Here is a 10,770-nt window from a genome sequence, read left to right as displayed (position 1 = left end):
AGAAATACATACTGACTCTGGTGGATTACGCAACGCGGTACCCGGAGGCAGTTGCCTTGACCTCCATCGAGGCACCCGTGGTTGCTGATGCCCTCATCAAGGTCTTCTGCCAGCTGGGTTTTCCCTCCGAGATCCTGACGGACCGGGGTGGGAACTTCATGGCGGAGGTAATGGAGTGCCTGTGGGACTGCTGTGGGGTGCAACACCTTAAGACCACAGCCTACCACCCTCAGACAAATGGGCTGGTGGAAAGGTTCAACGGGACCTTGAAAGGGATGCTCAAGGCCTATGTGGACTCCAACCCCAATGACTGGGATGAGAAACTGCCGCATCTGCTCTTTGCCTACCGGGAGGTGCCCCAGGAGTCCACTGGGTTCTCGCCCTTCGAGCTGATGTTCGGGAGGCGAGTGCGAGGTCCTCTCGATTTGGTGAGAGAGGAGTGGGAAGGGAAGATCGCTTCCACAAAGACCTCCGTGGTGGAGTATGTGCTTGACTTCCGTCAGAAACTGACTGACATGATGAAGGTGGCACGGGACTCCCTGGGACAGGCCCAGGAGAAGCAAAGGTCCTGGTATGATGAGAAGGCCCGCTTACGTACCTTTGAGCGGGGTGAGAATGTGATGGTTTTCCTGCCACTAAAAACGGACAAGCTGCAAGCTGCTTGGGAAGGTCCCCATGCTGTCCTGGACAGACTGGATGATGTGACCTATGGAGTGGGTATTAAGGGTAGGAAACCTAAGACAATTCACGTGAACATGCTTAAACCCTACTACGACAGAAAGGAGATGGTATTCTGGGTCCCCTCCATTGAGGGAACTCCGGAGGACCCCGAGGAGCCGGTCATGTATGGAGACTGGGATGGTGAGGCAGGGATCGAGGAACTCCGCCTGCCGGACCATCTGCCCTCCCAGGACAAGGACCAGCTGCTCGCAGCGCTCAAGGACTTTGAGACTGTGTTCTCTAACAAACCAGGTAGAAAGGACCTGGCGGTACACTCGATAGAGACGGGCAGCCATCGCCCTATATACTCCCGACATTACCCAGTCAACGAGAAGGTGAGGCAAGAAATAGAACGGGAGATCGCAGAGATGGAGGAGTTGGGGGTAATCCGGCCTTCGACGAGTCCCTGGGCCAGTCCGGTGGTGCTCGTCCGGAAGCAGGACGGGACCATCCGGTTCTGTGTGGACTACCGGAAACTGAATGCCATCACCACCCCTGATGCGTACCCTATGCCCAGGATGGACACGTTGCTGGATCGCCTGGGCCCAGCCAAGGTGATCTCAACTCTCGATCTGTCCAAAGGATTTTGGCAGATGGCCCTGGACCCGGATGCCATAGCCAAGTCTGCCTTTACCACACCTACGGGGCTATACGAGTTCACAGTTTTACCTTTCGGTTTGCGCAACTCGCCCGCCTCTTTCCAGAGACTGATCAATAATCTGCTGCAAGGATGTGAGCAGTTTGCCATGGCTTACATCGATGACATTGCCATCTTCAGTCCGGATTTCGAGTCGCACCTGACTCACCTGACCACCGTGCTAGGTAAGATCAAGCAAGCTGGTCTTACGGTGAAAGCCAAGAAGTGCCAGTGGGCACTATCGGAAGTAGTGTACTTGGGTCATCGTGTGGGTGGAGGTCATATTGCTCCCTTGTGGGACAAGATCGAGGCCATCAAAGACTGGCCACCTCCACAGACCAAGAAGCAAGTCAGAGCCTTCCTTGGCCTGGCGGGTTACTACCGAAGATTTGTCCCAGGGTTTGGAGCAACCGCAGCCCCGCTGCACGAGCTGACCAAGAAGGGCAGCCCGGACCCGGTGGTCTGGAAGCAGGGGTGCCAGGAAGCATTCGACACCCTCAAGGCTGCCCTGGTCAAACAACCGATCCTGAAAGCACCGCTCCAGGATAAACCCTTCTACGTGGCAACGGATGCCTCCGACGTAGGACTGGGAGCTGTGTTCTTACAGGAGCACCAGGAGACACGGCACCCCGTGGCGTACCTCAGCCGGAAGCTAATCCCTCGGGAGCGAAACCTGTCCTCCATCGAGAAGGAGTGCTTGGCCATCGTCTGGGCCCTGAACAAGCTGAAGCCTTACTTGTGGGGACAACAGTTCACCGTCCTGTCGGACCATGCCCCACTGCAGTGGCTGCAGACCATGCACAACACCAATGCCAAGCTGCAACGTTGGTCCTGGCAGCTGCAGGAATTTAATTTTACGGTCCAACACATAAAAGGAAGCCAGAACGTGATAGCGGACGCCTTGTCACGAAAGGACTCTGGGTAGTGAGTCCTTGGGACTTGGGACTAGTGAGGAGATCACTAGTGTAAGACTGCCATCAGGTTTTATGGTTTCTATCTGTTATTGTCTTAACTTGTTCCATGTTCCAGGTTTTTCCCTTTTCCTTCTTCTGGCATCCCGTGGGAACTCCCTGACCCGACACGCCCGGACCCACGGCCCTGAGAGGCCCCGTGTCCGAGCTTGTAAAGGAGGGGGGGGAAGTGTGGCAGAAATGCCACCATTGGTGCCCCTCTCCAGAGACCTGTCTCAGCCAGCCTGGGAGGCTGGTGTTTCATTCCTCAGGGCGGGGATCTCCCACCTGGTCTACATGACAAAAGCCTGGCGCCTGGGAGGCGATGCTCTGGTCACCTGGGCAGGGGGGAAAGACCCGGCCCTGCGCGGGCCCAGGTAGCCAGGGATGCGGGGGAGATTGGTCAGCTTGTGGCCAGTATTGGCAGCTTCGATTGGACCGGGCTGCTGAGGTCAGAGAGGTTATTTAAGGGCTCGGTCCAAGAAGAAGGGGCAGTCAGCCATTAGCCATGCGGTCATCCAGGTGAATCTGAGCCTGGCTCTCTCCTCATCATCGCATGCTCCAAGAGTGCCCTGCCTCCAGAGGAAACAACAACCACCTCTGGACGATGAGAGTGAGTAAGCTACTAAAGATCCGATTAGATATTTAGTTTCAGTAACTCAGATGCGTTTAAACGGCTACCTCAGCCACCCTGGTTTGCTCTATGGGATTCCTTTGATATTCCTGTAAGATTTCTATGATACTGCTCTACCTTTTACCCTGTTTTCACCCTACCCCCTTTAATCAATAAAGTTCTCCTTTGTGACCGGTGTGGGAGACTTATTGAGGGGTGGGTCTAAATTATGCCAAGGAGGCCCCTTAGGTCTGTGGACTAAGGGAGGCTTCCTAATAAGCCCCTGACTTGGGGAAGTGCCCCAAGTGCTGGTATTGGATCTAGTACCCATTGGACGATCAGGCCTGCGTTCTCCAAGGCGCGCAGAGCCAGAAGTGAGTCCAGAGCCTTGGATGGTGGCAGCGGGACCCCAGGCTAGCGGGTGTGCTCCAGGGAAGGGGTCGGCCGGACGGGAGACACCCTAAGGGAGGCACTCGGAGCCTGGAAGGTGGTCGGGCGCAGGGAGGTGGGCAGCTCAACGCAGGAGCGCCCCCTACTGGCCCGCCACACCCCCGATCTGGCCCCAGGGTCCCCTCCTGCCCTGGGTGGGCACAGGGGAGAAGGCCGGTGACTGGGATCAGGGCTGCTGGTCCTGCATCAGTGTGGGCTGCTGTGGGGAGGGGGCTGCAGCCAGGGGACAGTGGGGTTGGTGCATGCTTGCCTGGCATACAAGGCAGTGGGAGTCAGGTGCAAGCCCTGGTGGGGTGGGAGGTTCCCCTCTAGCCCTGCTGCCAGGGCCCATGCACGGGCATCGTATATGCAGCCCAAGGGGCCCAGCACTGTGCCTGGCCTGTAAACACCACAGAGGCTGGTACAATGGCCAGGCCCCATGGAGCAGACAATAAGGAGGGCAGGAGCTGTGACCCGCAGAGCTGGAGCCCACTTGGACAGGTGGTCATGGGCAGATGTCTGGACCCATGCAGACCAAGGAGCCAGAGTTCACCACGCTAAACTCACTGCTGGGAAAGGAGGAGGATCCCTTAGCCCCCTCCACCCCGACGTGTGCTGGGGGCAGGTCAGAGATACTGCCGTGTCTGACTGGGTCAGGCCTCCAGGGTCTGGCAGCCGAGCTCCAGCATCGATCCAGCGTCCTGGGAACATCCGCTAAAGCCTTTGCTAGGCCCTGTCTGCTGCACCGTTTCCCAGAGCAGGCGATGCTGAGTCCTTGGCGCTGCGAGGGGATCAGGCTGGTGCAGGTGGCAGCTGGTTCCTGGAGCCACGAGCTGAAGTGAAGAGGCAGGGTAAGCGGGGCAGCCAGAGCCAGTCCCACCTCGTGTGTGGGGGGAGCAGGACCCAGTTGACAAGTGGGGAAGGGGACATGAGTCCCTGGCGCTGCGATGCTGTGGACACTTGCTCTTGTAGTCATGGGACCCTCGTGCCTTCATGACCTGTGGTCAGTCCCTGCGGTTCCCTGGGGGCGGCCAGCCGGCCTCTCGCAGACCCAGCGGTGTTTCTCAGAGTACCAGCCTCCTCTCTCTATTCTGCCCCCTCTTATTGTTCCAAAAACACCATCACGTGTCCTGCTCCCAGGCCTGCAATGACAGAGGCTGTGTCAGGACCCCAGGTCACCACAGCCCCACAGGGCCTGCCCCACAGGGCTGCAGCCTCCACGCCGGCTCCTCCCCCCCAAGGCCAGTCTGGTCTTGTACCAGGGCCTGAGCCAGAGCCCCCGTCACAGCCCGTGCTGCAGTGGGCTGACAGGGAGCTCCCCACACCCCGGCACTGGTGCTCGGGAAGGGGGTGCACAGAGTTTCTAGGCAAGGAGCTCGGTGCCAACTTACGACTTGTCCAGGGTGCCGTCCTCCCACTTCCACCGATCTGTGTGTAACTTGGAGTCCCATATCAAAATAAGTCCAATCCAGTATGGGATGTTCGTGTGGGCAAGAAAGCTCTGGGGAGGTGACAATGAATGTGAAATATGCCCAGGGCAGGGTGACCCTGATGCCCGGGAAGAACTTGCAGAGGAGCCCCAGGTGCTGGGGCCGGCCCTCAGCACAGGGAAGGGGAAGGAGAAGGGCTGTCAGCTGCTCCAGCCTCCGAGGCCTCCGTGCTGGCTGGGGGTTTCCAGACATCCTTCCTCCCCTCCAGCCTGTTTCTTCCCTTCAGTTGCCCCAGGTGCCCCCTCGGCGCTGCCTCCACCTGCCAGGCCCTGCCCAGCCCCTCTCCCCCTCCCCGGGATGGGCTCACTGGCTCCTCCAGCACCAGCCCTGCCATGACCCTCGCTGTGTCTCCTCCCTAATCCCTGCCCTTCCCATCCTGCTCCTGCCAGGCAACACTTTCCTTCTGCCCCTCCAGGCCCAGCTGTACCGGCATGGTCCCGTGGTCCCAGTCCTGGAGGACAAGGAGCCGAGAGGATTTTACTTTACACTCGCGTTTGCTTTGATCCCAGGTCTTCTCCTCCTTGGAGAGGAACAGGCACTTCCCGCGGTGCAGCATCCAGGTCTCCAGGCAGCAGTCTGGGCACAGGCAGACACTCACACCTGTGCCCCACCCTGTGCCCTGGCTCTCAGGACCTCCTCCCTCCCAAGGGGGCCTGGGCCATGCTCTGCAGTGGGTGAGATGGTCCTGGGTGCAGGAGCAGGACAGGCCCCACTCTTAGGTCAGGGCTGGGCTCTAATCCTGGCCCTGTGCAATCCTCGGAGCTCCCTCCCTGCCCAATGCCCCCAGCACCTGGCAGGACAGCAGACCCCTCACATCAGTAGCCTGGGCTGGCCCCAACTGCAGCAGGGCTTGAGTTGCTACTTCCCCGGATCTGGGCCTGACAGTGCCTGCCACCCCCAGCTGCCTCCTCCATACTCCCCACATGTGGGGGCTTGACCCCTCCATCACACCAGGCTAGTGCATGGGGCTGGGCACTGCCCTCTACTCCCTGCCCTGCTTCTGGGGTCATGAGCCATCTCCCCCACCCTGCCCCTCAAAGAGCTACCTGTGACCTGGCAGGACTGCACAGTGGCCTGGGCTCTGTCCAGCTGTTGCTGCAGTTTCTGGACCAGCTGCTGTGCATGTTCTAGCTCCCCCGTGATCTTCTGGAGCTCTGCCTGGCTGCGGTTCCCCTCCTGCTGCATCCACATCAGCTGTGCCTGGGCCTGCTCCAGCTCAGTGCCCACATCTCCAAGCCTCTGCTCCTTAGCTTCATGGTCATGGGATGCCTGCTGCAGCAGCTGCCCCTGCTGCCAGTCTATGGGTAAGAGGCTGTCAGCAGCAGGGGTCTGGCACCCCTGGATAGGTGCAGTGGCTGCAGCAGAGGCTGCACCCCTACCTCCCCACCAAATAGTCCCACCTCCACCCACGCCCTGGTGCCACAGGGGTGGAAAAGATGGCAAGAGCCACCAAAGGCAGGTCCAGGGCACAGACACGGACACGGACACAGGGACAACACTGTCCCAGTGTCTTCCATGCTGCCCCCACACCTGCCCATTGCCCCTGCCCGCCTGAGTCCCTGCCAGCCCCATGGGGTCCTACTCACAGAATACCCCCAGGGTGATGGTGGTGGCCAGCAGGGCCAGGCAGCCTGCCAGCAGGGCCAGGGTCAGGGGATGTATGCTCCACCAGGGCTCTGCAAGAGATGTAGCACCTTGGCACCAGCACACGGCACCTGCATTCACCAAAACCTCATAGTAGGGAGAGGGCAGGAGGCCTGGAGTCCCTCCAATCCCAGCAGAAGCATTGGCACAGCCCAATCCCCAGCCCCAGCCTCGGCTTCAGGGAAGGTGGCAGCATCAGACACAGGAAGCGGCTGTCTATGAATGACTGTGTGAGCGTGTCTGAACGGGTGAATGTGCAGTGTGTGTCCAGCCATTCCTGCACTCACACCCACAGTCCAGCACCTCTTCACCCAGCACCCAGCACCTCCGATTGCTGCAAAGGAAACCCTGATGCCAGCAGAAACTGGTCAGGGGGGAAAACTCCTTCCCGGCCCATGTGGCCTCCAGCAAAGCCCAGGAGCCTGGGGCAGCCACGCACCACTATATGCCCTGCAGCCTCGGCACAGCAACCAGAGCCACCCTTTAGCCCTGGGGCAGGACAGCCCCTCCATCACCTGTCATCTCTTGTCATCTTAGCCCCCTGCAGTCCTGTTTCACACCCGAGTCAGCTGTGCACCTCTGGAATCTCTCCTCATCACTGCCTGGGAGCCCTGGGCAAGGCAGAGGATTCCCTCATGCTCACCTCTATGCTGCTGGGCCCCATGTTCTGATGGTGCATTGCCCACTGGGCACAGCTGGAAGGTCTCGTGAGTGTCATCGGCCTTTCCTGAGGCTTGTAGGGCTGCAGACACAGGGGCTGGTCAGGGGTTTGGGCAGGGCCAGGGTTGGATGTCAGAGGGGTGTTCGCTCCTACCTTCCCCTTGTGCCTCGGGGGTCACACTTCGTCTCGGGGGGGCCTTGGAGAACTGCAGCTCAGCATATGTGACGCTTTCACCCATTCCGGCAGTGTTTCCCACGGTGGCTCTGCAGCTGCTAGAGCAAGTGCAGCACGCCCCAGCAGGAGGGACGAATGAGCCAGAAGCAGAAGTGGCTTCAACCACAGGAGGGGGTGGCCAAGCAGGGCCGGATGTGCTACCATGGCCCTGCCATTTGGTCCAGCAACCATAGCCCTGCCCTCCCTAGGAAGGCCTCCTGTTAGAGGAGGTCTTGCAGGGAAAGAGCATCTGAAAGGCCATGTGAAGTAAGCCCAGGCCTGGCCCAGCAGTCCCTGACTGCCCCAGGCCCAGAAATAACCTGGGTCAAAAAGGCATGAGCTACAATGACAGGGTCTCCTGGGCCGTGTGTTGTTCTCTGGGGCCCATTACTAAACAATAGGGAGGGAAAAGGACCCTTCCAAATGTAGGATCTGCCCCATCAATGCTCACTGGTGACTGGACACAGAGACCCCTCCACCCAGAGGTGCCTCCCCCACACAGACCTCTCCACCATCAACACCGTTCTGTATGCACGGCACAGGTCTGTGCAGGAAGATACTAGAGACCATCACAGTTCCTGCAACAGGGCCGGAGCATCACTTTTGCTGCAATGGTAGAAAAAATTCATGAGGTTTCCCGGCACAGGAAGGGCACAAGATCCCCCAAAGCCTGACTGCCATTTGCTCTCAGACTTATCAGGTGCTGAGATGACCCTGACACTGCTTCTTCTCCAGCCTGGAGAAAGGCACTCACAGCTGCTCTCCCCTCTCTCCTAACTAGATGGTTTGTCCACCCCAGAGATCACCCCAAGCCCTTTCCTAGGCAGCCAAATGGGTCTGAATGCACCTAGTTCCACAGCACCTCAGGGGCTTCCCCCCACGGGACTGGAGGAACTGGCTCGTGGGAACAATATTGACCAGGTTGTGGGAGATGGGTGAGGTGTAGAGCCCTGGAGAAGAGCCAGTGTAGTGCGCCTCACTGGAAAGGACAAATGGGACCCAGGGCGCTACATCCCAGTTCCTGTCATCTCTGTACCCGGGAAGTGACTGAAGCAGACACTCAGGAAGAGCCATTGCAAGCACGTGGAGGAGAAAAGGCTGAGCGCAAGCAGCCACGTGAGTTCATGACAAACAAATTGTGTGCAACAAGCTCAATTTCTTCCTTACCCTGGGGAACTGTTCTGGGATGAAAGGCTGTTGTGGCATCATGTGTCTTAGCTGCAGCCAGGCTTTGGCCAGGTCCCGCATGACCTTTTCACACAGCTTGGAGATGCATGCACTGGGCACAGCTACAACCAGATGCAAAGACACCTGGCTTACCCCCTCCGGCAAAGGCGGCTGGACCCTGCTGGTCCCACCTGGGCCACAACCCTGAGACCAGCTGGTCCCACCGGAGCCATCAGGGTTAAAGGGTCATCCTAAGCACCATATTTCAGTTCCAAGTGGACAGGTGGGACATCCCCTCCCCCACATCCACCCACCCAACAGTGGGTGCCTTGACCATAGTTACGTATGGCATGCCCCCCAAGTATAGCATGCCTACCATGTAGAGCACACTTCTCGTGTATTCAGCCTAGTCCGATCTCTTGCCAATTACAGGTTGTGTTTGGAAATGTGTATGTAGTCCTCTCCTTTCTTTGGTCACTCATGCCCAAGTAGTCTGAGACCCTGCCCTGCTCCCTTAGCTCTTTCTCCTGCATGCACATGATGATTGTACCAGGTCTTTGCCAACAATGTTTTCTGCCCACACTGCAGCCCTTGGCTGAGACTGAGCATGATGCTAACACCCTCTACCCAGTACCCTGTGGGGCTCATCCTAGCAGGAGCATGGGCACAGCCCCAGCCTGAGCACCAGCCTGGGCTGCAGAGAAGGTGGCAGCGTTGGACACAGAAAGCTGCTGTCTATGCACAAGTGTGAATGTGTCTGAATGACATTGCCTGTGCTCACACCCACAGAGCTCAGCACCTCTATGCAGCTGGCACCCAGTGCCCCTGAGGGCGGCAAAAGAAACCTTGATGCCTGCAGCAACTGCGGAGGGGAGAACACTCCTTCCTGTTGTACATGGCCCCCAGCAAAGCCCCGGAGCCTGGGACAGCCAAACGCACTCTGCCTTGCAGTCTGAGCACAGCAAGCAGAGCTGCAGGCAACTATAGCCCCGTCAGTCTTACCTCGATCTTTGAGAAGACCATGAAGGAGCACATCTGTGATGGGCCGGCATCGGGGATGATGCTCAAGGGCAACCAGCACGGTTTCATTAGGGGCAGGTCATGTCAGACCAACCTGATTGCCTTTTACGATCAGGTCACAAAAGCATTGGATGCAGGTGTTGCCGTGGATGTAGTCTTTCTGGACTTCAGCAAGGCCTTTGACACTGTCTCCCACCCCATCCTCATTAAAAAACTAGGTGACTGTGGCATCGATGCCTACACAGACAGATGGATTGCTAATTGACTGAAGGGTCTGTGGCGGGCCAGTAGGAGGCGCTCCTGCGCTGAGCCGCCAACCTCCCTGCGCCCGCCCACCTTCCAGGCTCCGAGTGCCTCCATGGGTGCCTCCTGTCCGGCCGACCCCTTCCCTGGAGCACACCCGCTAGCCTGGGGTTCCCGCTGCCACCATCCAAGGCTCTAGATTCAATTCTAGCTCTGCGCACCTTGGAGAACACAGGCCTGATCGTCCAATGGGTACTAGAACCAATACAAGCACTCGGGGCACTTTCCAAGTCAGGGGCTGATTAGGGAAGCCTCCCTTAGTCCACAGACCTAAGGGGCCTCCTCGGCATAATTTAGACCCACCCCTCAATAAGTCTCCCACACCGGTCACAAGGAGAACTTTATTGATGACAGGGGGCAGGGCGGAAACAGGGTAAAAGGTAGAACAATATCAGAGGAATATCAGAGGAATCCCATAGAGCAAACCAGGGTGGCTGAGGTAGCCGTTTAAACACGCATCTGAATTACTGTAAGCTAAATATCTAATCGGATCTCGAGTAGCTTACTCACGCGCATCGTCCAGAGGTGGTTGTTGTATCCTCTGGAGGCAGGGCACTCATGGAGCCTGCGGAGATGAGGAGAGAGCCAGGTTCAGATTCACCTGCATGACCGCATGGCTAATGGCTGCCTTCTTCCTGGACCGAGCCCTTAAATAACCTCTCTGACCTCAGCAGCCCGGTCCAATCGAAGCTGCCAATACTGGCCACAAGCCGACCAATCTCCCCAGCATCCCTGGTTACCTGGGCCCATGCGCAGGGCCGGGCCTTTCCCCCCTGCCCAGGCACCAGGCTTTTGTCATGCAGACAAGGTGGGAGATCCCCGCTCTGAGGGATTCAACAGCAGCCTCCCAGGCTGGCAAAGACAGATCTCTGCAGAGGGGCACCAACGGTGGCATATCTGCCACACTTCCCCCCCCTCCTTTA

The 10,770-nt window shown here is 58.4% G+C and overlaps 1 protein-coding gene across 2 annotated transcripts; it reads right to left on the bottom strand.

Moving 5' to 3' along the window:
- Nucleotides 1-2,720: 2,720 nt before the first annotated feature.
- On the bottom strand, nucleotides 2,721-10,487 carry LOC106738834 (oxidized low-density lipoprotein receptor 1). 2 transcript variants are annotated; one of them, XM_059725379.1, is made up of 10 exons: nucleotides 10,358-10,487; nucleotides 8,525-8,646; nucleotides 7,862-7,963; nucleotides 7,298-7,413; nucleotides 7,127-7,225; nucleotides 6,426-6,515; nucleotides 5,886-6,137; nucleotides 5,267-5,415; nucleotides 4,741-4,850; nucleotides 2,721-4,491 (listed from the first exon to the last, which is right to left on the bottom strand). In XM_059725379.1, the coding sequence occupies exons 3-10, from the start codon at nucleotides 7,870-7,872 to the stop codon at nucleotides 4,341-4,343; spliced, it is 978 nt and encodes a 325-aa protein (XP_059581362.1). In that variant the 5' UTR covers nucleotides 7,873-7,963; nucleotides 8,525-8,646; nucleotides 10,358-10,487; the 3' UTR covers nucleotides 2,721-4,340. The 2 variants fall into 2 exon arrangements, with proteins under 2 accessions (XP_059581362.1, XP_059581361.1); XM_059725378.1 differs by having other exon boundaries at nucleotides 7,298-7,416; nucleotides 10,358-10,486.
- Between the last annotated feature and the right edge of the window lie 283 nt (nucleotides 10,488-10,770).

The sequence above is a fragment of the Alligator mississippiensis genome, chromosome 3, assembly GCF_030867095.1.
Source record: "Alligator mississippiensis isolate rAllMis1 chromosome 3, rAllMis1, whole genome shotgun sequence".
In the NCBI taxonomy this organism is placed as follows: domain Eukaryota; kingdom Metazoa; phylum Chordata; order Crocodylia; family Alligatoridae; genus Alligator; species Alligator mississippiensis.
This window is presented reverse-complemented; position numbering and strand designations above follow the sequence as displayed.